The 25,801-nt window shown below is 44.8% G+C and overlaps 1 protein-coding gene across 2 annotated transcripts in view; it reads right to left on the bottom strand.

Annotated features, from left to right (window-relative positions):
* Nucleotides 1–25,801, bottom strand: part of WNT7A (Wnt family member 7A) — a 56,021-nt gene extending 30,220 nt beyond the window's left edge. The window contains exons 1-3 of one of the 2 annotated variants that reach the window (XM_075939682.2): nt 25,103–25,801; nt 23,450–24,170; nt 21,909–22,135 (exon numbers count right to left, since the gene is read on the bottom strand). In XM_075939682.2, the coding sequence (XP_075795797.1) occupies nt 21,909–22,135; nt 23,450–23,520 (298 nt within the window). In that variant the 5' untranslated portion in view covers nt 23,521–24,170; nt 25,103–25,801. Of the gene's footprint in view, nt 1–21,908; nt 22,136–23,449; nt 25,053–25,102 lie in introns of those variants that run through there. The other variant, XM_089781008.1, reaches the window with a different exon arrangement.

The raw sequence follows: 25,801 nt of genomic DNA, 5'->3' as shown, positions 1-25,801 counted from the left end.
TAAAAGATTTCTTGATTTGTCCTTCGTAAAAGCAACAATTTGTAAAATGTTGAATTGATGGGATATATATGCCCTGCAGGCTCTGTGGGTCTATTATTGTTAGGATTAATGGCTTGTCATGAAAACTTAAAGGAAAAGGAGAAGTTTCCAGGAGCCTCCAGTTCAAGAGCCTGGACTACAACTTCAAAATGCCGAGTGTACATATACCCTGCAGTAAAAAACCCCACAGCACCAAGTGTCAGAGCCCAGATAAATTGACTCCAGGCCAGAGGCTACAGGGCTAAAAAATAGCAGCATCGACTTTCTGGTTAAGACTGGAGCTCAGATTCTAAGACCCTCTCCCTGCACAGGATCTCAGAACCAAGACTCCAGACCACGCATGAACATTTACACTGCAATTTAACCTTATGGCCTGAGTGCCATTCGGCTAACCCAAGCCAGTTAAGGCCATTCCACAGGTCTGCTGTTGCAATATAGACATACCTTTGGTGTAGGATTGACACCTCTCCTGGACCGGATGGACCTAACACCATTGCTACAAAAGGCATCCAGTCCACTCAGCTGGGGAGAGTTGGCAACCTTACCTTGATGAATTGGACTCTCTACAAGATTGCCTCCCTCTCTGCAGTCTGGACCTACAACAGCAATTGTCCATAACAATGGATATTAGGGCAGCCGAAGAAGAGGGAGCCGCAGAAGCCGGGTGGAAGGCACTTACACAGGGGCTGTGTCTACACTGGCAAGTTATTCCAGAAAATCAGCTGCTTTTCCGGAAAAACTTGCCAGCTGTCTACACTGGTCGCTTGAATTTCCGGAAAAGCACTGACGATCTAAAGTAAAATCATCAGTGTTTTTCCGGAAAAACTATGCTGCTCCCGTTCGGGCAAAAGTCTTTTTCCGGAAAACTGTTCCAGAAAAGGGCCAGTGTAGACAGCACAGTAGTGTTTTCCACAAAAAAGCCCCGATCGCGAAAATGACGATCGGGGCTTTTTTGCGGAAAAGCGCGTCTAGATTGGCCACGGACGCTTTTCCGGAAAAAGTGCTTTTCCAAAAAAGCGTCCTGCCAGTCTAGATGCGCTTTTCCGGAAATACTTTTAATGGAAAACCTTTTCCGTTAAAAGCATTTCCGGAAAATCATGCCAGTGTAGACGTAGCCGGGGAGTTGGGTATTTGGGTTTATGTTCCCAGAGCAGGCTTCCAGAGTCTGCAGCCCAGCCAATTAGGACACCTGAAGCCCATCTGGAGTCAGGTTGGAGGGTGGACTGATTAGAGCACCTGCAGCCACTTAAGGCTATGAGCACACAATAAAAACCTTCCCCCAAGCAAGGCAAAGGGAAGGAGAAAAGGGACTGACAAGAGACAGAGGAGCCCAACCTAAGCCAACCCAGAGACCCAATGCAGCCAGCAGCAACAAGGCCTGTTCCAAGACATCGGGGAGGAGGTACCCAGGAAGAGTTGGGGAAGTGGCCCAGGAAGGGGCTGCTCTTCAGTAGGGTAAGGGCCAAGCCTCACAGCTCACTCGGGGCTATCCCCCGCATAGGGCCCTGGGCCAGAACCCGGAGCAAGTGGGTGGGACCCCCCAACCCTGCTCCTGGCTGGTGGGCTGATAGTAAGGAACAGGGGAGACCCTGTGGACTAATGGCGGGACACCTCCAAAATCTTGGCCTGTCTGATGATGAAAGGGCTCTGATAGCGGGGTACCCTTGCCTTCTTGGCAGTGATAGGGACACCGCGAGCCTCTGAGGCACACGTGAAGCCCCACCAGGAAGCGCAGGACCCATAGAACACTAGTACTGGAAGGGACCTCGAGAGATCATCAAGTCCAGTCCCCTGCCCTCCAGACAGCAGGAGATGCATGCAATTGGAAGGATGTGGCTTGTCGGATCAGTGGACAGACATTTCTTGGTAATCTCTACAAACCCTAGTCTGCAGTAGGTAGTTATTTTGAAATAATTTCCTAGTGTAGACATTCAGATTAGAACAACCATGATATTTATTGCCTTTAGGATGAAATGTAAAACTGTTGCTTTGCCACAGTCTTCCTGTGACACCCACTAGTTTCTAAAAAGAATAATTGAAGAACTGAGACAGGTTTTTTCTTTTATTTTCCTATTTGTCAGAGAAAGGGGGGGAGAGAACTAAGCATGAATATCAAGTGAAGTTAGATGTTTATTGCCTTGATGTAATTGTTATCAGGTACTTACCTGAATATGCTGATGAATGAATTATATATAATACCCAGATGCTCACAGGCTTACAAGTAAGCAAATGTCATGGAATTCTGAAACAAAATACCAGTTTCACTAGAACCAGCTGAGGCACCTTGACTATCCCTCCAAGTTCCATACTGAGCCAGACCAATGGGCCATCTAGCCCTGTATCCTGAATTCCAACAGTGGCCAGGTGCTTCAAAGAGAATGAACAGACAATTATCAAGTGAGCCCATCCCCTGTCCTCCAGTACCAGCATCTAACAGCCAGATGCTTAGAGACACCCAAGCATCCCGGCTAATAGATCCTCTGTGAATGTATCTAATTCTTTTTTAACCCAGTTATAACTTTGACCTTCACAACATCTCCTGGCAAGGAATTCCACAAGTTAACGTTAATGTTGTGTGAAGAAGTACTTCCTTTTGTTAGTTTAAATACTGCACCTATTAATTTAACTGGGTGACCACAATTCTTGTGTTATGTGAAGGGATAAATAACAATTCCTTATTCACTTTCTCAGCATCATTCATGATTTTATAGACCTCTACCATATCCCTACAGATTTGAGGATATCCACTTTATATCCGTGGGTATCCAGCATCTGTGGATATGGATATCTGCAGCTCCTTTTTGTGGCTAGACATATGGATAAAAATTCTGTATCCAGAACCCTGAAAATTCACAGATATCAACTTTAAATCTGCGGATGTGGATTTCCACGGATTATGTGGATGGCAACTTTGTATCTGAGCAGGGCTCTACATAGTCACCCTTGGTCATTTTTCTTCAAGCAGAAAAGTCCTAGTCTCTTGAATCTCTCCTCATATGGAACTTGTTCCCATCCTTAATCATTTTTGTTCCCCTTCTTAGGTTGCGTCTACACTGCAGTGCTATGTCAGGCTACCTCTGGTAACCCAAAATAGCTATTCTGCATCTTTTGAGTGCGCCCATTATTTCAAAATATAACAGGCTCACTCTTCTGACATCCCTATAAACCTCATTCCATGATGAGTAAGGGACATTTGGGAATAGCAATTTATTTTCAAATAAGTTCTGTGTAGACAGCGCCAAATTTTGAAATAAGCTATTTTAAAATAACATCAATAGAATATATGCAATTTACATAGCTCAAATTACGTATCTTATTTCAACCTACCGTACAGTGTAACTACACCTGTAGTATTTTTTCCATTTCTACTATAACCTCTTTGAAATGGGATAAGCAGAATTGCTGGCAACATTCCAAGTGTGGGCATACAATGGGTGTATATACTGGCATTACGATATTTACTGTCTTCATAGAATCATAGAATACTAGGACTGGAAGGGACCTCGAGAGGTCATCGAGTCCAGTCCCCCACCCTCATGGCAGGACCAAATACCATCTAGACCATCCCTGACAGACACCTATCCAAACTACTCTTAAATATCTCCAGAGATGGAGATTCCGCAACCTCCCTGGGCAATTTATTACAGTGTCTGACTAACCTGACAGTTAGGAACTTTTTCCTAATGTCCAACCTACCTCCCTTGCTGCAGTTTAAGCCCATTGCTTCTTGTTCTATCCTCAGAGGCCAAGATGAACAAGTTTTCTCCCTCCTCATGACACCCTTTTAGATATATGAAAACTGCTCTCATGTCCCCCCTCAATCTTCTCTTTTCTAAACTAAACAAACCCAATTCCTTCAGTCTTCCCTCATAGGTCATGTTCTCTAGACCTTTAATCATTCTCGTTGCTCTTCTCTGGACCCTCTCCAATTTCTCCACATCTTTCTTGAAATGCGGTGCCCAGAACTGGACACAATACTCCAACTGAGGCCTAACCAGCGCAGAGTAGAGCGGAAGAATGACTTCTCATGTCTTGCTCACAACACACCTGTTAATGCATCCCAGAATCATGTTTGCTTTTTTTGCAACAGCATCACACTGCTGACTCATATTCAGCCTGTGGTCCACTATAACCCTTAGATCCCTTTCTGCCATACTCCTTCCTAGACAGTCGCTTCCCATTCTGTATGTATGAAACTGATTGTTCCTTCCTAAGTGGAGCACTTTGCATTTGTCTTTATTAAACTTCATCCTATTTACCTCACACCATTTCTCCAATTTGTCCAGGTCATTTTGAATTATGACCCTATCCTCCAGATTAGTTGCAACCCCTCCCAGCTTGGTATCATCTGTAAACCCAATAAGCGTACTTTCTATACCACTATCTAAATCGTTGATGAAGATATTGAACAGAGCTGGTCCCAAAACAGACCCCTGCAGAACCCCACTTGTTATACCTTTCCAGCAGGACTGTGAACCATTAATAACTACTCTCTGAGTACGGTTATCCAGCCAGTTATGCACCCACCTTATAGTAGCCCCATCTAAGTTGTATTTACCTAATTTATTGATAAGACTATCATGCAAGACCGTATCAAACGCTTTACTAAAGTCTAGGTATACACATCCACCACTTCTCCCTTATCCACAAGACTCGTTATCCTATTAAAGAAAGCGATCAGATTGGTTTGACATGATTTGTTCTTTACAAATCCATGTTGGCTGTTCCCTATCACCTTGCCACTTTCCAAGTGTTTACAGATGATTTCCTTAATTACTTGCTCCATTATCTTAGTATCTGTTTGCTAATGGATCCTACTATTCTGTTAGCTTTTTTTTTACTGCTTCTGCACATTGAGCAGATGTTTCTAGAAGGCTAATTATGCTGACTTCAACATCTCTTTCTTGAATGATAACATCTAATTTAGACCTCATCATTTTGTACATATAGCTGGAATTACATTTTCCAAAGTGCATTATTTTGTATTTATCAGCACTGAATTTCATCCAGTATTTTGTTGCCCAGTCACTATATCTGACAGATCCTTTTATAATTCTTCTCAGCCTCCTTCGTATTTAACTAGTTTGACTAATTTTGTGTCATCTTCAAACTTTGTCACCTCACTCTTTCTCCCTTTTCTGAGATCACTTATGAATACATTGAACAGCACTTGTCCCAGAGTGGATCTCTTGGGGACACCTCTATTAATCTCTCTCCATTCTGAAAACTAACCATCTATTCAGTACCCTTTGTCTCCTGCCTTTTAATCAGTTAGGCTATATCTAGACAGTGGGGCTATTTTGGGATCCTGAAAGTATTCAGAAATAACAATTCTGCATCTTTAAACGTGCCCGTTTTTTTAAAATCTATTTCGAAATAATGGGCGTGCTGTTCTGGGGTTCCTGTAACCTTGTTCCACGAGGGTTAAGGGAGCTGTCAGAATAGCACTTATTTTGAAATTTGGCACTGAGTAGACAGCACCAAATTTCAAAATACGCTATGCTATGTAGATGCACCCTTACTGATTTTTTTTCCTCTCAGAGGTGTAGCTGTGTTAGTCTGTTTCCACAAAAACAATGATGAGTCCTGTGGCACCTTAAAGATTAACCAATTTATTAGGGCATAAGCTTTCATGGGCTGAAACCCACATTGTCAGATGCAACAACTGATTCTTCCTCCTTATCCCATGACTGCTTAGTGCTTAAGAGCCTTTGTTGAGGGACTTTGTCAAAGGCTTTCTTAAAGTTCAAGTACATTGTATCCATTGGAGCTCCCTTGTCCTCGTGTTTCTTTGACTCCCTTCAAAGAATTCTGATAGACCAGTGAAGCGTGATTGGTCCTTACAAAAGCCATGTTGTTCAGATAATTATGGTATACTGGGACACCCTACCTAGTTTACTAAGGAGGCTACTAGGGAAGCTGTGCTGCCAGGAAGGAGGTGTTAAAAGTTGGATGCACTGATATTTCTAGGATTTTCTATGGCTTATGGGGCACTTCTGTAGTAAATAGGCCCTAAAACCGTTTAAGGGATGACTTGGCAACTTTGTGGGGTCCATCTTGCTGAAATACCATACAAAATTATTTCTCATGAGATTATTCTGTGGAAGGATGCAGATGCTTTAGCTTTAGGTCTACATTTACATCTGTTTTTATTCTTGCTTTGGATGCATTTCTCATCTAACAGGTTGTTTTCAGGAATTGCTTTTCTTCACATAAGAAAAAGATATGAGCCTGACTCTAATCCTACTTAAATACTATAAATCATATCAAACTATTCTCTAAAAACTGTGTGTGTGTGTGTGTGTGTGTGTGTGTGTGTGTGTGTGTGTGTGTGTGTGTGTGTGTGTGTGTGTGTGTGTGTGTGTGTGTGTAAAAAGTCTTGTCAGCTCTTCAGTGCTAAACTAGAGGAGATTATACTGGACAAAGATTATACTGGACAGAAGGCAGGTATACAGAGGAATTCTCCACAGGAGAATACTCAAATACCACATACAGTATATTCATAAAGTATCACTCACACGTCTCATCTACTTCAGGCTGATGTGTTTTGCACTGATGATTCTGAAAGCAGTTACACTTGTTCTGTCCTTAAGAATATAAATGATGAGACATTCTAGAATTAGTAGATGTAATTTTGTGTTCATCTAATATTACTGCTTTTGTTGCAGTTTCTTGTTTGTGCTTTAAATACTCAAAAAGTACAACAGGATTTTTCCTTTTGTATTCAAGCAAAGACGTTATAAAGTGCAAGATTTAACCTACTCTGTAAAACTTGTTTTGCTCAGAACACTGCATATACTATGGGTTTTTTAAGAGAGTCTGAGATTAATTTTGAGGGGGCAGAAGGGTGAGAGTTCTAAAAATATTTTAAGTTTTTGGGGGGGCAAGTTTTGGCACATTCTGCATTTGGCCAGTAAACAGGTGCACATTAACACATCAAAAGCACTGTTTCAGTGAGTTCAATTTCTGACCAACTTCTGCCCGAAACTCATCCTTATGTGCAGGTATATGTCACCACAGCAGGAGTAATCTATTTAGGAGGGGAAGGTAAAAGGCTGGGCACAGATGTCTTAGAAGACACTAACCACACCTGCTTACAGTTCATCTTCATCTTGAAATGCTGCTACAGTGCCAGGTAAGGACAATGTGGGAAATAATCCATTGTGAGTTCGCAGACAGCCAGAACGAAGATGAATAATTTCACTCTATCTACTTCCTCCCATCACTGGAATGTAAGTATATACATCTCAGCCAAATTAGCCCCCTTACCATAATTTCCCTGCAAAGATTTAGCAATGTAACATTCAGGATCTTATTATTAGAAGTACTATTGAAAGGGCTCAGGCTTTAACTTCTATCCAGTGCAGTTATTTCAGTATTTTTAAATCCAGAGCTATTGATGATCATAGCATCAAAAACACTTTATAAAGGGGACCAGCAACTCTTGTACAGGAAGAAGAGGTAAAGTGGCATGAAAAAGATTGTTAGAGGGCAAAGAAGCAAGTGATTATTCCTGTAACATTTTTATTGTGAGGGGATAACTGGGATTCTGCAAAGAGGGAAGGGAAAGATGTATCGAGCTCAGAACTGTGGCTTCCAGTGGGCTATAGAGCCTTCTTTGGAGCATATCCAGAACACTCACTGCACTTTTCCCCCAGGGAAGATGGGTGATTAGGAAAGCTGGAGTTGGTGATCCCCTTTCTTCTGTAGAACCTGAAATGATGGAGATACCCAGACAGCAGTGCTGGGGGCTCTGTAAATGCCCAAGGAGGTCAGACATGGGAGTCTGAGCTGAACAGAGTGCACTCTGAAGACACTATTTGGAGAGAGTGTAGACAGACGGTATAGGAGTGAACTATGCCTGCCAGACTGGAAATCTATCTCAAACAATCCTCCAACCCAACAGCTACAAACATCAGAAAGGGACCCAGACATTTAAAAAAAAATCTTTGCAAGCTGGTGACATCCATGGCAAATCTTAATCTATACCAGCTCCTCTTGGAGCTGCCATGCAATACAAATCTACACAACGAACACAGTAAGAGGGGATGACTGGGATCCATGCAAACCACAGTCCAGAAGGATGGCTCAGTGTAGGCAATGTCATACATCCAAAGGATGGGTTTTCCAGCCGAGGTGCAGGATGCTGAGGTGCACTATGTTGGTGTCATCTGAGTGCAGGAGGGAGGGTGATGGAATGAGGTGTGAAACCTAGGATCGCTGTTGGAGAGTGGAGAGTTAGCTACACTTGTACAAAAGTTGTAGCTTATACTTCCTGGTACTCTACCTAGTGTAACCCACTTGGAAGTGCACCATTAGAGTATGTACTGATATTGTCAATGGTAAGCTACCTTCTGATCTTCCCCATGCACTCACAAGTAGCTGGATTATGGCTGCCTTTTGTCCCATGGAGGGGAAGAAGTTACTCACCTTGTGCAGTAATGATGGTTCTTCGAGGTGTGTGTCCCCGTGGGTGCTCCACTGTGGGTGTCTGTGGTGCTGGGACGATCCTGATCTGTGGTGCCGAGACGAGCCTGACACCCACAGTGGAGCAGCCACGGGGACACTACCCAAAGAAGAAGCCATATTTTGGCTTCTGTTGTATCCTTTTGCTAGACAAAAAGGAGGGAATATGTGACTGTGGTGAGCAAGGCCTAAAATGGATGCTCATGTTAGAACACCAGATTTTAGAAACCTTTAGAAAAAATCTTTGTGCAAATAAAGGCTGTTCTTGTAATTCCTGAGCTGTCCTTAGTCCTCTAACCAAGGACTGCACAGTAACACCAACCACAGGTGATGCTGGGGAAGCTCATGACATGACACAAATGAAAGCATTGGGATGGTCATAACTAAGCTAAATGATAGATACCACCAGTTTCAAATAGCATATGCTTCTTTTTAATGGAAACTCCCTTTATTGCAGAATATTAGATCAAGTATTTAAACTGTGAAACATGAAGAGTTTTTACTTAGCAGTATAAATCCATAGATGCCAAGTACTACTAACAGACCAGTACCTGATAAAATATTAAATGCTTTTTGGTGAAGATATCACTTATTCTGGTTATTACTAAATATAAAGGAAATGTCCTACCTCATAAATAGTGGGTAAAAGAAACTTACGGTGTGGCATAAAGCTTTTTAGCTGGCAAGACACAACTTCAAGCTTCCAAATTCTTGAGGTTTTTCTTGCAACATTTAAAACAGAGTTACAGCCCATGAAAAGAACAGTATCTTGGCATTTCAGGGGTTGGGATTGGTGATCTAATAGAGTTAGAAATAGACAAGATCTGTGAACTTAGCATCAGTTACATCACCAGCTGTTACGGAGTAATACAGATGGAACCTCTAAAATCCAGGACTCTCTGGTCCAGCAACATCCGTAGTCTGGCAGGACCACAGATATTGCTGGACCAGAGAGCCCTGGCTGGCCAGGTTCAGAAGGGCAGCCAAGTCTGGGCTGGTAGTGGGGAGCACATCCATATCCGGGGTTGGAGGCAGCATTGGTCTGCAGCCAAGAGGGCAGTCCTGCCTGGGGCTGGCAGCAGACAGTGCAGCCCCGGCTACGACTGGAGTTAGCAGGGCCAGCAGCTGGGCACATCACCCAAACCAGCATCATGGGGGTGCAGCCCTAGCTAGGGCTAGAGGCAGTGGGGCCAGCCCCTGTCCAGAACTTGTGCGGTGGGGGAACACAGCCCCGGTCAGGGCTGGCAGGGTGGGAGCCTGGAGGCAGCTGCAGGCAGCAAGGAGCACAGCCCCAACAGGGAGCAGAGCCTACAGCCGGGTGGGGAACTTTAACATCCCCTTGTCCGGCAAATTCCATTGTTCAGAACCACTCGGGGCCCGAGGGTGCTGGACAACGGAGGTTCGACCTGTATTTGAACTCTGATTTCACAAGTATGTGAATGAGGGAACCATGCTTTGACCCTTTCAGTTTTTAAATGTCTTTGTTTGTACTTAAGTGTATGTATGACAGTTGCTTCGTGCACTGAACAGCCGAAGTCAAGAACAGAATGCAGAATAATCTTAACACTTGTCAAGTTGGCTACCATGTGGCTCTTCTAACATGTAGTAATGTCCCTGTAGGAAATGCATGCTGTACACTACAGCCCTAGCCCTACAAGCCTGCACATGTGTAACTGCACCCCAATGAATAAAGCCTTGACAAGACTAGGGTCTGGGAAGTCAGTGGATGATCTTTTTTCTACCAGAAGCAAATATGGACGTTACTCATTTAGGATTTCCCTTCCTCTCCCCCCCACCGCCACACACACACACATTTCTGTTTTTCTTTAAAACAGATTTCTTAATTTCATCCACCTAAATTAAACCCTTTTACAAAAGGTATCTGAGTCAGTGCAGAAACTGGGATCTAATCCTACAAGGTGCTGAGCATCCTCTACTCCCAGTGAAGTTAGTGAGAGCTGAGGGTGTTGAGCAGATTCTACCTATGGTTTTAGAAAGTTTTGCCCCCCCCCCCCCCCCATTTCAGCCCAACCATAAATTGACTAATCTGGGAAATAAAAAAGACAATTTTGTATTTATCTCATTGGAAAACATACCTTGTATTTTCTGCTATTTAAAGCCAACAGGTCAGGGAGGGAGTTATCTGTAGTGACATGAACTGAAATATATGTTGATTGTGAAAATAAAAAGATGGAAAATACAGTGTACCTTGCCAGTTATGTGCCATGATGAACATTACTTCACATGTCTATAGAGATCATAATTCATAGCTAGTAAAATGGAGAGCAGAACTCATCCTCTGCTTACTTATCTGGATCTGTCTCTCTTGGGGGGAAAGAGAGGGGGAGGAGAAAGAGGGGGGAGAGAGAATGTGCAGGCTTGATTCTTAAAACAGCATTTTAATTAATTTTTTAAAAAATAGTTTTGAAAATTAAAGTACCACCATTTTTCCAGTTAGGGGCCCAAATGTGGGAGCTGAGAGCACCCAGCTCTTCTGCTGACTTAGAATGAAGTTGAGTATGCTAAGATGCTACGTTAAAAATTCTTAGTTAACCAATTTCCAGAAATAGAGTGAATTTGATTGTGTTATGTATTTACCCGGCATTGCTTGGGTCCTTAACTCAAATACATTTTGTTTTTCTTCATTGCAATCATTGTTCTGGGGTGGGGTTGGAGATGAGGGGTTCAATGTGCAGTCTGCCGTTGGGAGAGAGGACTACTCGCTCTTTCTTTGGCTGCAGCAGCTTGGGGCCAGGTGAGAAGTATGTATCCATGGCTGCTGCCACCACAGTGGACATAGCCAGAGGAGGGGGTGCATGTCCTCTGGCTAGGGCCAGACAGATTCACAAATAGACACGCAAACAAACTCTCTGAGGGTATGTCTACACTACCCCGCTAGTTCGAACTAGCGGGGTAATGTATGCATACCGAACGTGCAAATAAAGCCCGGGATTTGAATTTCCCGGGCTTTATTTGCATAAGCCGGCTGGCACCATTTTTAAATGCCAGCTTGTTCGAACCCCGTGCCACGAGGCGTACAGATAGTTCGGAATAGCTTGCTAGTCCGAACCATCTAGCCCGTGCCGCGTGTAGCCGCGCGGCACGGGGTTCGAACAAGCCGGCATTTTAAAATGGCGCCGGCCGGCTTATGCAAATAAAGCCCGGGAAATTCAAATCCCGGGCTTCATTTGCACGTTCGGTATGCATACATTACCCCGCTAGTTTGCACTAGCGGGGTAGTGTAGACATACCCTGAAATATTTGTAGGTAGCTGTCCCTATCTCTGCCCCTTGTTGGCCCAATGGAGTTATAGCTGTCCTGGTCCCCATCTCTGGCCCCTTCCTGTCCCCCTGTGGTCATTCAGTAGTATAACTATCCTCCCTGGCATACCCCTCCCTTTCCATTTTATGAGAAAAAATTGAATTTCAGGCACATCCCATTGTCCTGGTACAACCAAACCCAGACTTTGCTTTAAGTTATGATAAGAGGAAGCTGCATACCAAATGGACTCACAGATGGACAGATGGATAGATGCACATTTCTAAAATATGTTTCATCAACACTGATTAAAAAGGTTCAGTGTTGAAATCAGATGCAAACAGATGTATTCCATTTCAAAAGAAAATTCTGTTTTAAGCTTATAAAATAGTTATTCAAGACACAAAGATTGTAAAATCAGTCCCATCGTTCTGGATTTCAGAAGATATGGGTCCTCCCTTTTATATATTTTCACTTCTTATACAGCACTGTGGCAGAAGGTGTTTTAGGTAGTTACAGTTTCTTTTAGAAAAATCTGTATCGTGAACCTGCAATAAGCATTTAGTTACTCTGTATTTTAATGTAATGTAATCTTTTTGTTTCTCTGAGACATGTACTCACAAGATACATTTGAAGTCAGGTATGAGATCCTTCTGATGTGAATTCCAACTAATGTGACCTTGGGCAATGTTTTTATCTTACTGTGACAGTCACAGCCTAGAAAGATTGACTCTTTGGCATAAAGCAACATGCTGGGGTTTAGATATATTGGGCCAGATTTTCAGCCTCACCTCTATTTTTGCAGGAGTGAGGTTTTTTGTGAATAACTAAGCCTGCTTTACTGCCTATGCAAATACTATATATATGCTTAGATATAGAAGCAGGAGAGGAAAATCCAGCACACACATGCAAATCCTGATATGCAGGCTAATGGTAGAATTCCCATTAATTTCACTGAGACCTATATTTCACCCTTTCAGTATATCTTGCAGACTCACTAGCACCAGTGGTTCAAAATATATAGTATTTGTCAATCTCTAAACACCAGTTACATCTGCAGGGAGGGAATGGTATTGTATTAAAGGCACAATACCAAACAGAAACCTTTTGCTGAGGTGGCAACCTTGCCTATTGGCTTTCATGGGCAAATATCTTCCCTCTGACTATAGACACTAGTTTAATTTTAACTTACTGTACTTTCCTTCTGCTAATAATTTTACAATGATATTTAGGCCTGATATTTGCTCTTTGTAATTAAAAAACAAATTTTAAAGCCTGTCCCATGAAACTATACTGGAAGTGAATACCAAAAACACTTGGACCAAAGACATGATAGAAAAATCATTTGTATTAAATGATATAATTTAAAATGCATTTCTAATCTGAAAAGTGACTAAAGATGGTAACTTTTTACTGAACAGATGTGTGTTTACTGCACATCAGATCTGTATGCATTAGTGACAAAACAAGTGTTTCTACGTTTTTCTCCTGCTAGCTCATGTATGAGAAGCTGGAGTCTTTTCTCTTTTGTGCAGCCACAAAATAATTGTTTTCTACGGCTAAATCTAGATAACGGCACTATTTCAGGGTACTGGAAGTATCCCAAAACACGTCTGTTATTTCAAAATACATTTTGAAATAATGGGCACACTATTCCAGCATCCCTGTAACCCTCATTTCATAAGGATTAAGGGATTTATCAGAATAGCATTTTATTTCAAAATTACCTCAAAGTAAGCTACACAGTTTGCTTAATTCCAATTATAAGGCTAGCTAGTTATACAGCAAACCCATGGAAGGTAAGAGTGTTACATTGTTGTTAGAGGATAAATAATTTGGCCTTCAGAATATGTCATTCATGGGGATGTGTTAGAATGGAAGATTCCATCTTTACTCAGACCACTTACAAGACGTTTTTCTCTCATTACTATCATGAGACTATGTATCACATAAGTCATTCAGTGAACAAGAGTTAAGGATGTTGCTGGAAGAGAAGCATGATCTCTAGGTCTGAGAATGTAAGCAAGTGGGAGCTAATAACTCCTAACACCTTGTCCCCTCTATAAACTTGCACAGATCACTTTACTTCTCTGAGGTTCTCCCTGAAGTTAAAAGTATATACACAACATGCAACTCAGTGCTGAATAAGGATGATTTAATGCACATGGGCCAGATTCTCTTCACATCATTCACAAGAGTAGTCTCTGACTTCAGTTGCAGTAGTTGCATGAGTAGTATGAGCAGGATAAAGGACTGTGGAACCTAACTTACCCCTTTATGGTGAGCCTTCTCCTTCCTCCCCAACCCCACATGCAAACTCTGAGGCTGCACATACCTTCCTCAAAATGAGCCCTCATTTGTTCTGTTCTGCCAGTGATAGCCATGTTGTCGACTACACTGTAAGCAGGATTCAGTTACTTATCAGTCTCTTCTAATCATCCCTGCCTATTAAGCTGCACTGTTGCTGCCATTGGAGGTCCCATCCCAGGCCCCATTTTTGCTGTCATAGACACGTCCAAAGGGGACTGCCCATCTGAATGGAAGTTATGGACAAATGAGTTAATTTAATTAGGTTGTGGCAGACATGTCACTCCAGATAGTCTTGCTTTTGTCATTAAATGTCAGTCTTCATTGTAAGGGCTGGGTTTTTTTAAAAATATTCAGATCTGCAGTAAGATCTTGACATTCTTAATCTTGGGCACACATACATGGCAAGAGTCTCGTATGGCTTTTTCTGTGCAGTAGGATCATTGTGTCTTCTTTCCAATGGTTGTGTTGAATAATTTTCACAAGCAAAGTCTCAGTGAGGGGAGTCTCCACAGACTAGCCATGAAATTATTTTTAGTTTGCTGTGTCATGCTATTTTGGAAGAGTCATAGGATCTTAATAGACTTGTGATGAAGTTCTTCCTGTTTAGTGCCTGTCATAGGCATGCACGGCACATTTCATTAGGTGTGCACTCAGGGAATTTTTTTTTTTAAAGGCGAACATTTATCGAATACTCAATCATAAAGGACATTATTTTTATTCATCAAACAAACTAAAGAAACTAAAACTTAAACATTTTTTTAAAATTAACAACTAAACTTTAAATACAAACGTAAGTATGGGACATTGTACTTCTTAGTTTGTTTTTCACATTTGCAATTCGGCGCTCATTGAATAATACAGCAATCCATACTTTAAAACTAAAAGAGTGTATCATGTGATTAAATTAAACTGCAAAGCCACTTTTTTTGAGACATTATAGGGTTACCAGGTAGTCTTTAAAAAAAATACCAGACACGCTTCATGGGGGGTGGGGAGAGGGACTGGCTGGGAGGGGAGTGGGGCTTGCCAGGAAGAAGGTGGGGGGGCCGGGAAGCAGAGCTGGCCGGGGTCGGGGGCTGGCTGGGGGAGAGGCAGCCAATGGGAAGCAGAGCTGGTCAGTGGGGGTAGGGGGGAGGGCAGAGCGGAGCTGGCCGGAGGATATCGGGGGGGAAGGGAGAGCGGCCAGCGGGAGCAGGGCTGGCCGGGGGAGCTCAGGAGGAGGAGGAGAGAACTGGCCACCGGAAGCAGCGCTGGCAGGGGGTGCAACGGGGCTGGCCGGGGAAGATTGGGAGGAGGAACCGCCCAGCGGGAGGTAGAGCTGGTGGCGGGGGTTGGGTACAGTGAGGCTGGCTGGGGGAGATAGGGAGAGGAGGGGAGAACTGGCCACTGGAAGCAGAGCTGGTGGCGGGTGCACCGGGGCTGGCTGGGGAAGATCGGGGGGAGAAGTGGGGGAGAACCAAGAGGCCAGCCAGGAAGGGGGTGGGGAGAAGGAGCATATCAGCCAGTTGGGAGCGGGACTGACCCGGACAGTGCAGATCCCAGGGTGCTCCCACCCCCTGCACGGTCCAGGCGAAGCGCGATTCAGTCCAGCTGCGGCTCCACCATTCACTTGACCAGCATGCAGGAGCACGGACCGGGCTGCCCCTCCTCCTCACATGCAACCAGGGCTCCCAGCGCTGATCACACCCCACCTGCCAGCCACTCCCCCAGCCAGGTTTCCAGGCATATACATAAGAACATAAGAACAGCCGTACTGGGTCAGACCAAAGGTCCTTCTAGCCCAGTGTCCTGTCTGACGACAGTGGCCAGCACCAGGTGCCCCAGAGAGGGTGGACCGAAGACAATGATCAAGCAATTTGTCTCCTGCCATCCTTCTCCAGCCTCTGACAAACAGAGACCAGGGACACCATTTCTATCCCCTGGCTAATAGTCTTTTATGGTCCTAACCTCCATGGCACCCAGTCAGAAAACCAGAAAATACTGGACACTGCACATGTCTGGTATTTTCTGGATTTTTTTTACTGGACAGAGCCCCAAAAAAGTGGACTGTCCAGTAGAAAACTAGACACCTGGCAACACTAAGACATTAGGGTGTGCCTGGGCACACCTGGCACACCCCGTAGTACGCCAGTGGTGCCTGTCATTGGATTTTCAAAGACCTGCACTGAAGCTGGCTTTAGTCTTGCCAGATTTCCAAAGACTGGCATTAAAATGGCTTTCAATTCTGCCTGGTCACACTGCAAAGGCACAGCTGTATCATTGGCAATGTCTAGACTGCAGGCTTCTTTTGAAAGAACCTTTTTTCAGAAGAGATCTTCCGAAAACATCTTCCAAAAGATAGTGTCCACACTGAATGGACGCCATCTCGCATTTAAGCTGCGATTACTATGGATGGAGTAGCTAGCCAGGCTCCTGTGCTTTTTCCTCTTTCCTCTTCTTTCAAAAGAACTCTCTCTTCCCCAGAAAGAGGATTACCAACACCGGAAAAAACCCTCTATTCTTTCTAGTTATTTTTGGAAGAATGCGATTGCAGTGTGGGCATAAAACTCTGTAGTATGGATATACCCACAGGGCTCATCTACACTGGCCCCTTTTCCGGAAGGGGCATGTTAATTTCAGAGATCGTAATAGGGAAATCCGCGGGGGATTTAAATATCCCCCGCGGCATTTAAATAAAAATGTCCGCCGCTTTTTTCCGGCTTTTAGAAAAGCCGGAAAAGAGCGTCTACACTGGCCCCGATCCTCCGGAAAAAGCGCCCTTTTCCGGGGGATCTTATTCTTATTTTCTAAAAGCCGGAAAAAAGCGGCGGACATTTTTATTTAAATGCCGCGGGGGATATTTAAATCCCCCGCGGATTTCCCTATTACGATCTCTGAAATTAACATGCCCCTTCCGGAAAAGGGGCCAGTGTAGACGTAGCCACAGTGTCACTTCAGTCATCAGAAAGAGAAACATCTTTTCCATACATTCTTGCATTATCTCATCAGTTTAGCAATGTCATATTCTAGGAGTCAGGACTCAGTTATTTGAGAGAGTAACACTCTGTTCATCTCCTGATTACAGCTATGGCAAATAGTAGGTTTACCACCGCTCTGTGCATGTGTTGTGTCCTCTGGGTTGGACTGGCGAGTATTCAGTGGAAACCCCTCATGGTTGAATTTGCTCTTCTTATGTTTCAGAAAAGCCCAAATTTGAGCTTCCTGTTGTTGCAAAAGACCCATCCGCATGATCAGGCCTTTGAATCCTTTCTAACATGTCATTTGAATAGATGTGAGCAGAATCCTTCGACTCTCTTACTCTGAAGATTTTATTGCTTTGGTGATGGAAAGTTCCTCAGTGCTGACGTATGGACACTATTATGCAGCATTTGTTAATTTAAAAAACATCCAGAATTGCATCAGCACATCATCAGCATTGTTGATGTTACTAAGAGTTATGGTCAAATAGCCACATTCAAATACCAGTGAAGCCTTGACCTTGAAGGATGAACTATACTGCATAATATTAGAAATGAAATGTATGTGGTAAATGGGATAGAGACTCATGAGTATATTTGGGATTCCAGCATCTGAACAGAAATATGCCACATTGATAGTAAATAAATTTAAGTGGTATCTAGCTATAATCCCTTGTCCAAAACTATTTTTGAAAGCTATATTAGCAAAGTTATATGTGACTTTCCAAAAAAAGTTGATAAACAATAATACCTAACTCTTATAAGGTGCTTTTAAATCCATAGATCTCAATGATCTTAACAAAGGTGGTCAACATTTTTATCCCTATTTTATAGATGGGTAAATTGAGTCAGAGAGAAGGGTTAGGCCTAGCCAATCATCCACATTTTGTGTCTGTGCATTTAATTTTTCATTCTTAAGTGCAGTATTTTGCACTTGTCTTTACTAAAATTCATCTTTACTTGAAATTCAGACCAATTATACAATTGGTGAGGGTCATTTTGAATCCTAATCCTTTCCTACAAACTTCTTGCAATTGCTCCCTGAATGATGTCAGCTACAAATGTTATAGGTATATTCTCCACCCAGTTATTCAAGTCATTAATCCAAATATTGAATAGTAACCACTGATGACTACTCCTTTGAGTATGGTATTTCAACCAGTTGTTCAGCCACCTTATAGACCACATTTCCCTAATGTTAGTAAGGCTTTTGACAGAATTACACAACATCAAGATATTAACTGCTTCCCCTAGTAATCCTGTAAAAGAAGGAACTTAACTTGGTTTGATATTATTTGTTCTTGACAAATCCATGTTGGCTATTTCTTATCACCCTATTATCCTCTAGATGAACAGTAATTGACTGTCCAATAATCTGTAGCAGTATCTTTCCAGATAGTGAAGTTAGAGTTCCTAGGTCTAAACATTCCTGAGGTGGTCTTTGTTTCCTTTTTTAACAGTAAGTACTATGTATAGAACATGAATATGCTGTTGTCAAGGTAACCTATTATCATAGATTTACACACACAGCTCCAGTTAGCATCAGAGTTATATGATATAGCTTTACAAACTGATAGCATTTCTTTGTGGGTAATTAGTATAGTATTAGTACACATATACATTCGTGCTGTAATCACTGAATGATGCAATGGTATTTCAACAAGTTACATTACAGTCATTTTGAATTTGCATCCTAATCTTAGCACAGGCACAACAGTGCCACTTTAAAGTCAAATGGCAGTCATCTAATAGAGCAAGCAGAATGATGTCATGCGGTCTAATGATTTTATTGCAAATTGCAGTTGTGGGACTAGTGGTATCCTGCATACTTCCAAGGTAACAGTTTTAAAGATTCAGCCATGCTGAGAAGCATCAGTCTTCATGCACTAATACCTTCTACGCTTATACCATTCTAATGGCACTTTGAAGTAATCCTGTGAAAGGAATGAGAAAGTAGAAATCCTGTCCCCATCCCCAGTATGTATGGTAACAGATGTGAGACTCTCTTTTATCTTATCTTACTCATGAGCATTAAATCTGAACTTTGCCTTTACTAGATATAGGATTTGTCCTTAATATACTGAAATATCTTAGATTATTATAAATTGTAGTTCATACTGGTACTTTACAGGTCTTAGGGAGGTGGAAAAAACAGTTAATGAAGGGTTATGGAAAACACTGAGCAGCTTAGAGAAGGCTAGGAACTGAACTTCCCCCCTCTCTTCTGATAAAATGATATGGAATGAATCACATGTACAGGGGTCTCCACACATGCTGATATATAGACAAGAAACAAGATCAAGAGGAAAATCTGTGGAACACAAATGATTACACTAATGTTAATAATATTTAGTGGCAGTAATAGACCCACTATTTTTCAGCAAGTTAACTCAGCCATAACAGTTTACACTGTAATCAAACTTGCCATTAAAGATCTTAGCCCAAGGATGTACTCCTGAGCTCCAAAACAGCTGCTTTTTCATGTGGGGTTGCTTTTCTTACACACCTTGCTAGCAAGTTGCACGTAGAATATTTTTAAATTCAAGTGTAAACATTGTTTAAATCTGAACATTGTTGCTTATGCATTCAAAGTGAATTTTGTTCACTGTGGCCTACATCAATCCTGGCATAATTTATGAAGTTAATTGAGCTACTTCAAGGCTCAATATGGCCTGATCTCTTTGAATACATCTACCTCTATAAACATTATAATGGGTAATTAGATCTGAGTTAACACTTCAAAGCTGGATCAAATCCACTTCCTGTAATATTGACTTTCTTTAAAAGTACCTAAATATAACCTACCAGCTAAATCAATTTTGAAAAAAAAAACTCACAGGATTTACACACCATACCACAATAACTCTGCATCTTTGTGGCTCTCCGGTACACAAATTTTCTTTTTACCAATATGTGAGATTAGAGCAGTGAATTCCAACCAGCCTTCCAAGCAGAACTGTCATGGAGGTCAGTCAGAAACATGCCTCTGTAAACCAATGGCCGGAATGAAGCAACTCTATAGAAGCAGTTCTAGTCTTTCGGTGTAATGGGCACATTTTGAGAAGTGTTCACTAATGTTGTATGCCTCAGTCTTTGAAAATCAGGCACTGTTTCTCAGATTGGTCACCCAGTTTGGTTGAGAATCTATTGGCCTTCAGTAAATACTCTTGTTAGACTTTTCACTGTTTTTATTTTTGCAAAAAAATAGGAGCAGTGGAAAGCACACACACATATATATGAGTAATACTACAATATTTACTTATGCCTCCCTAAGCAAGGAACTTCAGCTATATAGATGCCAATGCTGCGTTCTTCATACATACAGAATTCCCATCGATTTTGTTGGGATTCTTGGGTGCATGCGGTGTTATATTTAGGCCATATCCTGCCCTGGTCCCCCTGCCCTGGGTGATTAAGACAAAATAGGGCCAGAATACAATCCAACCAAAGGGCTTCTCAACAAACCAAAGGCTCTGCACAACAAATCAAAAAGTCCCATGCCCCCGATTTAAAAATGCCCATGGCACACTTGACTCCTCACCTTGCCAATGCTACATCCTGCTTCCAAAGCCCTGTAGAATACCTTTGCTCTCTGTTATGACAGTATTCCCTCCTCCAACAGATCCTTGAATCTAAACTTATTGGGTACTTAGGCACTTTCACTGTTCAAAGCATAGAACCCCAGAACTATGGATGTCACTGTCAGACCTGAAACTTATATTGGAGTCAGTGACTGTTTAATTGTGACTGGAAAGAGTTTATCTTTAACTCTTCTCGTTGTTCCTAAGTATCACATGATCAACAAACACAAAGAAGCCCTCAGGTACCATAAGTTCTGCAATACATAGATATGAGGACAGTGTTTCCATCTTTGTTCAAAACTTCCTTATATCTAAATGTGTATTTTTATTGCTGCTATTTGAGTGCAATTTTAAAATGTAGCTTCAGCTATTAGGACGACTGAGAGAAACTGGAACGTCAGATTAGAACCCCTTTGACTGTGGATGTGGTTCAGACTGGCATGCCCAGAGTAGAAGCTGCATCTAAGGTTTCGGCTAGGTTGAATTCTAAACTGGCAAGTACCCATTTTCTGACTCTGTTTCCAAAGGCGCCAGTCTCTCACCAACTAAACAGATAATTATAATGAGCATCCTGCTGTGAATAGTGTAAATCTCACATAAGGCACTGACCTTGTAATAGCTCTACCCCTTGGGGCTCATAGCTACAGAGAATGACTCATGAGCTTTCTGTGTGCCCTATCTCCTAACAAAACCCCTACCCAGATCCAAATCCCTATGTCCTACTGTGTGTAATACATACATGAGGGGAAAACTATAGAAAGGCCACAGGCTTTACAAGTATAAGACAATGGAATACACACCACTTACATGACAAAGAAGTCATTTTGACACAAAGTTTTTCAGAGGGTTTCACTAGATCTCTTATAAGGAAAATACAGGTATCTATTTTGGTAATCCCACATGAAGAGGCAGGTGAAAATACCCTAAAGGGACTTTAACGGGGTTCAAAAAAGAACAATTTCATGAGTACATAAGTCCATCAATGGCTATTAGGCAAGGGTGCTGTCTGCCAGAAGCTGGGAATGGACGGCAGGGGGATGGCTTGTTGACTGCCTGTTCTGTTCATTCCCTCTGGGGCACATGGCATTGGCCACTGTTGGAAGACAAGATCCTGGGCTAAATGAACCTTTGGCTGGCCCAGTATGCCCGTTCTTATGAACGATCCTGCAGTGGCTGGCCCTGAGTGGATGCCCTGGCAGGTCTAGCATGTGTAATTCGTGACATTTCGATGTGCTGCTAACCTTCTGGGGGACCTACAGGAGCCAACCTTGCCGTAACCAGAAAAGAGGTAACATACCCACTTTCAGCTCTTTCCCAAAGACGGTCCTTTCCCCCAGGGCAGAGCAATTCCAGCGTCCGTTCCGGAATTGAAACTGGCATTCGTTGATTCCCATTTGAGACCCTTCTCCGATCACTATGATCGCATCGGGCCTGCTCTGACAGATGGCCCGCTGCCTGGGCGCCAGACCCGGGATCTTGTTGCAAATGATGCTGGCCCCCAGAGCCACCACCGAGGAGAAGCCCCTGAAATGAGAGAAGAAGGGGAAAGACTGAGCGCACGCAGCGCTGGCCCGGGGGCGCTCCCCGCCCGTCGAGTCTCTGGGCGGCAGCCGCCTGCTTACACTTGCCAGAGCGAGGCAGCTTCTCGCCCCAAAGCCCGGAGCCCAGAGCGCGTCCAGCCGGTGCTCTGCGCTGTCCTGCCGCGACGGGACCTTTTCCCCGCGGCACGCGGGTTTCTAGCCGCTCTGGGCCAGGCGACAGGCTGGGCCGAAGGGGGCTGACCCCCGGCAGAGGACAGAGCTCCAGCTCCTCCGTAACCCTTCGCTCAGGCGCTCCCTGCCTTTGCACCCGCCCCCTACTCCAGCAGGCCGCCAGCCCCTGGCCACGACCCCGCCGCGCTGTGCCGGGCGGGATGCGCCCCCGGCCGAGCCCGCGGGATAATGACGGACTTGGGAAGAGGGGGTCAATGCCACGGGCCTCGGCGCCTCGCCGCGCCCCCTCCCATCACTTTTTTGGGTGTATCATTATCAGAGAGGTGAAGCGCGCGGGGGCTTTTGCCAAAACGTGGCCAACTTCCCGCGTCAGGAGCGCGCAATCCGCCCCGGAGCAGGCGCGTGCTCCACGGGCTGGGCTTTTATTGTCATTATCCGCGTTAATTGCATTAAGCTGGTAAATGAAGCGGCCCCTCCCCTGGGGTCCTGGCCCGCCGCCCGCTCCCGGCAGCGCACCGCCTCGCTTTTGGGCGCGGTGTCAGGCTGGCGAGGCTGCTGCGCGCCAGGTGAGCGTGCAGGGTGGCTCTGGGGAGCCGGGGCGCGGGGTCGGGTTTTCTTTCCCTCTGGCAGCCCCTCAGGGCTTTCCGTGGGCCGGCAGCTAAGGACGCGGGACTGGGCAATCGGGGACAAGTGCAGGTCCGCACCGTCCATCAAGTAGCGTGCACCTGGGCAGAGCTGGTTTCCCCACATGGCCCGGGAAGGAAGAGGTGGGGAGCCGGCGGCCGCTCTGAAGAGCGAGCACCCGCAGCGTCCTTTCAGGTCCCAGGCAAGCGCTCCGCGCGGTGCGGAGTTTGGTTTGATTTCAGGGGATACGGTAGGTAGGGAAGGAACATAAAACTAACCCCAGCACATTGCCATTCCAGTCATGCTTCCGGCACATCACCAATGACTTTCACATTCCCCAGCGCTACGCTACACACCACGACTTCATTGCAGGGCAATGGCATTTCTGCTCGGCTTTCTTTTAAAGCTATAACAGTCTTCCAAACTTTCCCGGTTAAATATTAGCAGGTCTGGGCAGGTTCACCAGAGCGAAATCGTTTATGTGTTTTTTTAAATAACTTACCCAATTTTGATATACACAATCCCTAGGCTCAGAAAGATATGGAAAATCCAACGCCTTGTTTTCCTGTTCATATTCCTTGTGCGCTGGTTTTCAGATCACCATGCAGAATGATGCCTCTGATGCTATTCGTGCTGCTTAATTTCGCGTTTCCTCAGACAGTGCAGCTCCGGGTCAAGGTAGTGCAGACAAAACAGACAAACCTCCTTGTGATCTGAACAGGCTGTGTGTGTTTGTAAATCCCAGGAGACAAACACCATATCCCTTCAGCTGGGTCTCTCTCTCGCTCACTCACTCACCCACCCACCCTGTGTGTGTCCTCTCTCTCTCTCTCTCTCTCTCTCCCCCCCCCCTCTCTCTCCCCTCTCTCTCTCTCTCTTTCTCTTTATTCCGGATTTGTATGCCTGTCACACGTAACACTTTAGTGCTGGGAATAGGCTGCAGTGATCCCTGCACGCAGCAGCTCTGAATCTCCCCTCAGGTTCAATGTTACTATCTATCCCCCCCCTTCTTTCCCCACTTCTCCAGCTACTTGGGCGTGTTCTCCAGAGGAGGGAGTTTTCCAGCCGAGGGGTGGCGGAGAAGGGAATAAGAAATCGCCCACAGACCACCTGCTTGTAGAGACGAGACAGCGATTCCCCCAAGCGGAAGGTGGGTTTTGCAGTCCTTCCTCAAGTCCAGGAGCAGGGAAAGGAGCCCGTACTCCGCGGAACTGCAGTCCCAGCTAGAAGGAGTGTAACAGGTTAATTTCCTTATTAGGCCCAGCAGTGACTAGGCTCGTGGAGAAGACACGCAGAGCCCCCAAAGGTGTGCAAACCTGCTGGAGGCTAAGCTGCACCCACCTGCACTGCGCTCCTCTCTCGCTAGGGTGATCCGCTTCCCTTCTCTCTCCTCTTCACCAGCTCATTGTTTAGGGTTTCCCACGCCCCCCCCCCCCAGTTGATGCGGGGTTTTGTGCCCTGTCGGGGGGGAAGGGGGGGTTGAAGGTGTATGTGTGGCTAATGTCCCTGCTTTGCTCCGTGGGGTCACTCTACAGGCTGGGTTGATGTGTTCGCCGCCGCTCCCCCACCCCATGTTCCCCTCTTGCTGCCTCCCCACGTCTGAGGTTTTCCATCTCGTTTCCCTGCCCCCCATTTCCTCCCCCGATTTCCGAGTCGGGATTAACACATTATCACCGACATCCTCCCTCCGGCGGCGGCAGCATCCCTGGCAGGCGAGGGGCAGGGCAGAGCCCGTCCGTGTTCAGCACCAGTGAGCCAGCCCGCGCAATTTAGATCCTATCTGCGCGTCTCCAAGGCCGGCTCGGCCCCCAGACAGCGGCCCGGAGAACAAGCCCATTGTTGCTCCAGACTTTGCCGGTTGCCCTTTCCACTGCGTTTTTGATTGATCCGTTTAATGACCGCGAGAGGGGCACGGAGCGGCTCGCCCGGGGGCAGCCAGCGGTCCTGCGGGGGGCTCTTTGTGTCAAAGCCACAAGGATCAGGTGTCACTGGGCACCCCCCTCGGGAGGGAGGCGCTGCTGGCCGCCCGAGTCTAGCCAGGCTGACTGAAGCGCCCTCCAGGTCTGCTCTCCCTTCCCTTCCCTTCCCTTCCCTAACCTGCTCTCTCGCCTCCTCGGCTCGGCAGCGTCTGTGCCCATTCCCGGAGCTTGCTTACCTACGGCACCTTTCTCTGTCGGGCTTGGGGGGGCGCGTGAGCTGCAGGAGTCCTCGCCACTGCTCGCTTGTTGGAGGGGCTTGGTGTGGCTACGGCTGCGGGGATTCACGCGGATATGGAGGCTTTTATTATCCTCTTAAAATATATCACGCAGGGAGGGTTACCTAAATGATAACAGGGGTGTGGTGCTGGAATTGTTCGGCTCATAGTATTTTTCTGAAAACAAAACAAAACAAAAAAACCCCAATGACAGGACTTCCTGATTTTTACTAGAAAGTTGATTGGAAATAACAGTAAGTTTGAAAAGTTAGGCAAAGAACAGGTTTACCAACCTCCTATTAATTCACTGAGCTGGTGAAACCCAGTTAGTGGCTGGGCACTGAAATGTAAGTGAATTACTGGGAAAATGCGCACTTAACTCCTGGAGTTGGCTTATTGCACTGTGTAAGTGGGAGAGGTCTAGGTTGAACATTAGGGAACAACTATTTCACTAGGAGGGTGGTGAAGCACTGGGATGGGTTACCTAGGGAGGGGGTGGAATCTCCATCCCTAGAGGTGTTTAAGTCTCGGCTTGACAAAGCCCTGGCTGGGGTGATTTAGTTGGGGTTGGTCCTACTTTGGGCACAGGGTTGGACTCCACCATTATGATGGGCTATGTTCACAATTGGGTGGGGGAAGGATTACATGCTACTGTGAGGA

Source organism: Pelodiscus sinensis, chromosome 11 (genome assembly GCF_052426305.1).
Source record: "Pelodiscus sinensis isolate ZL-2025 chromosome 11, ASM5242630v1, whole genome shotgun sequence".
In the NCBI taxonomy this organism is placed as follows: domain Eukaryota; kingdom Metazoa; phylum Chordata; order Testudines; family Trionychidae; genus Pelodiscus; species Pelodiscus sinensis.
Note: the sequence above shows the minus strand (reverse complement) of the source record. Positions and strands in the feature narration are given on the sequence as shown.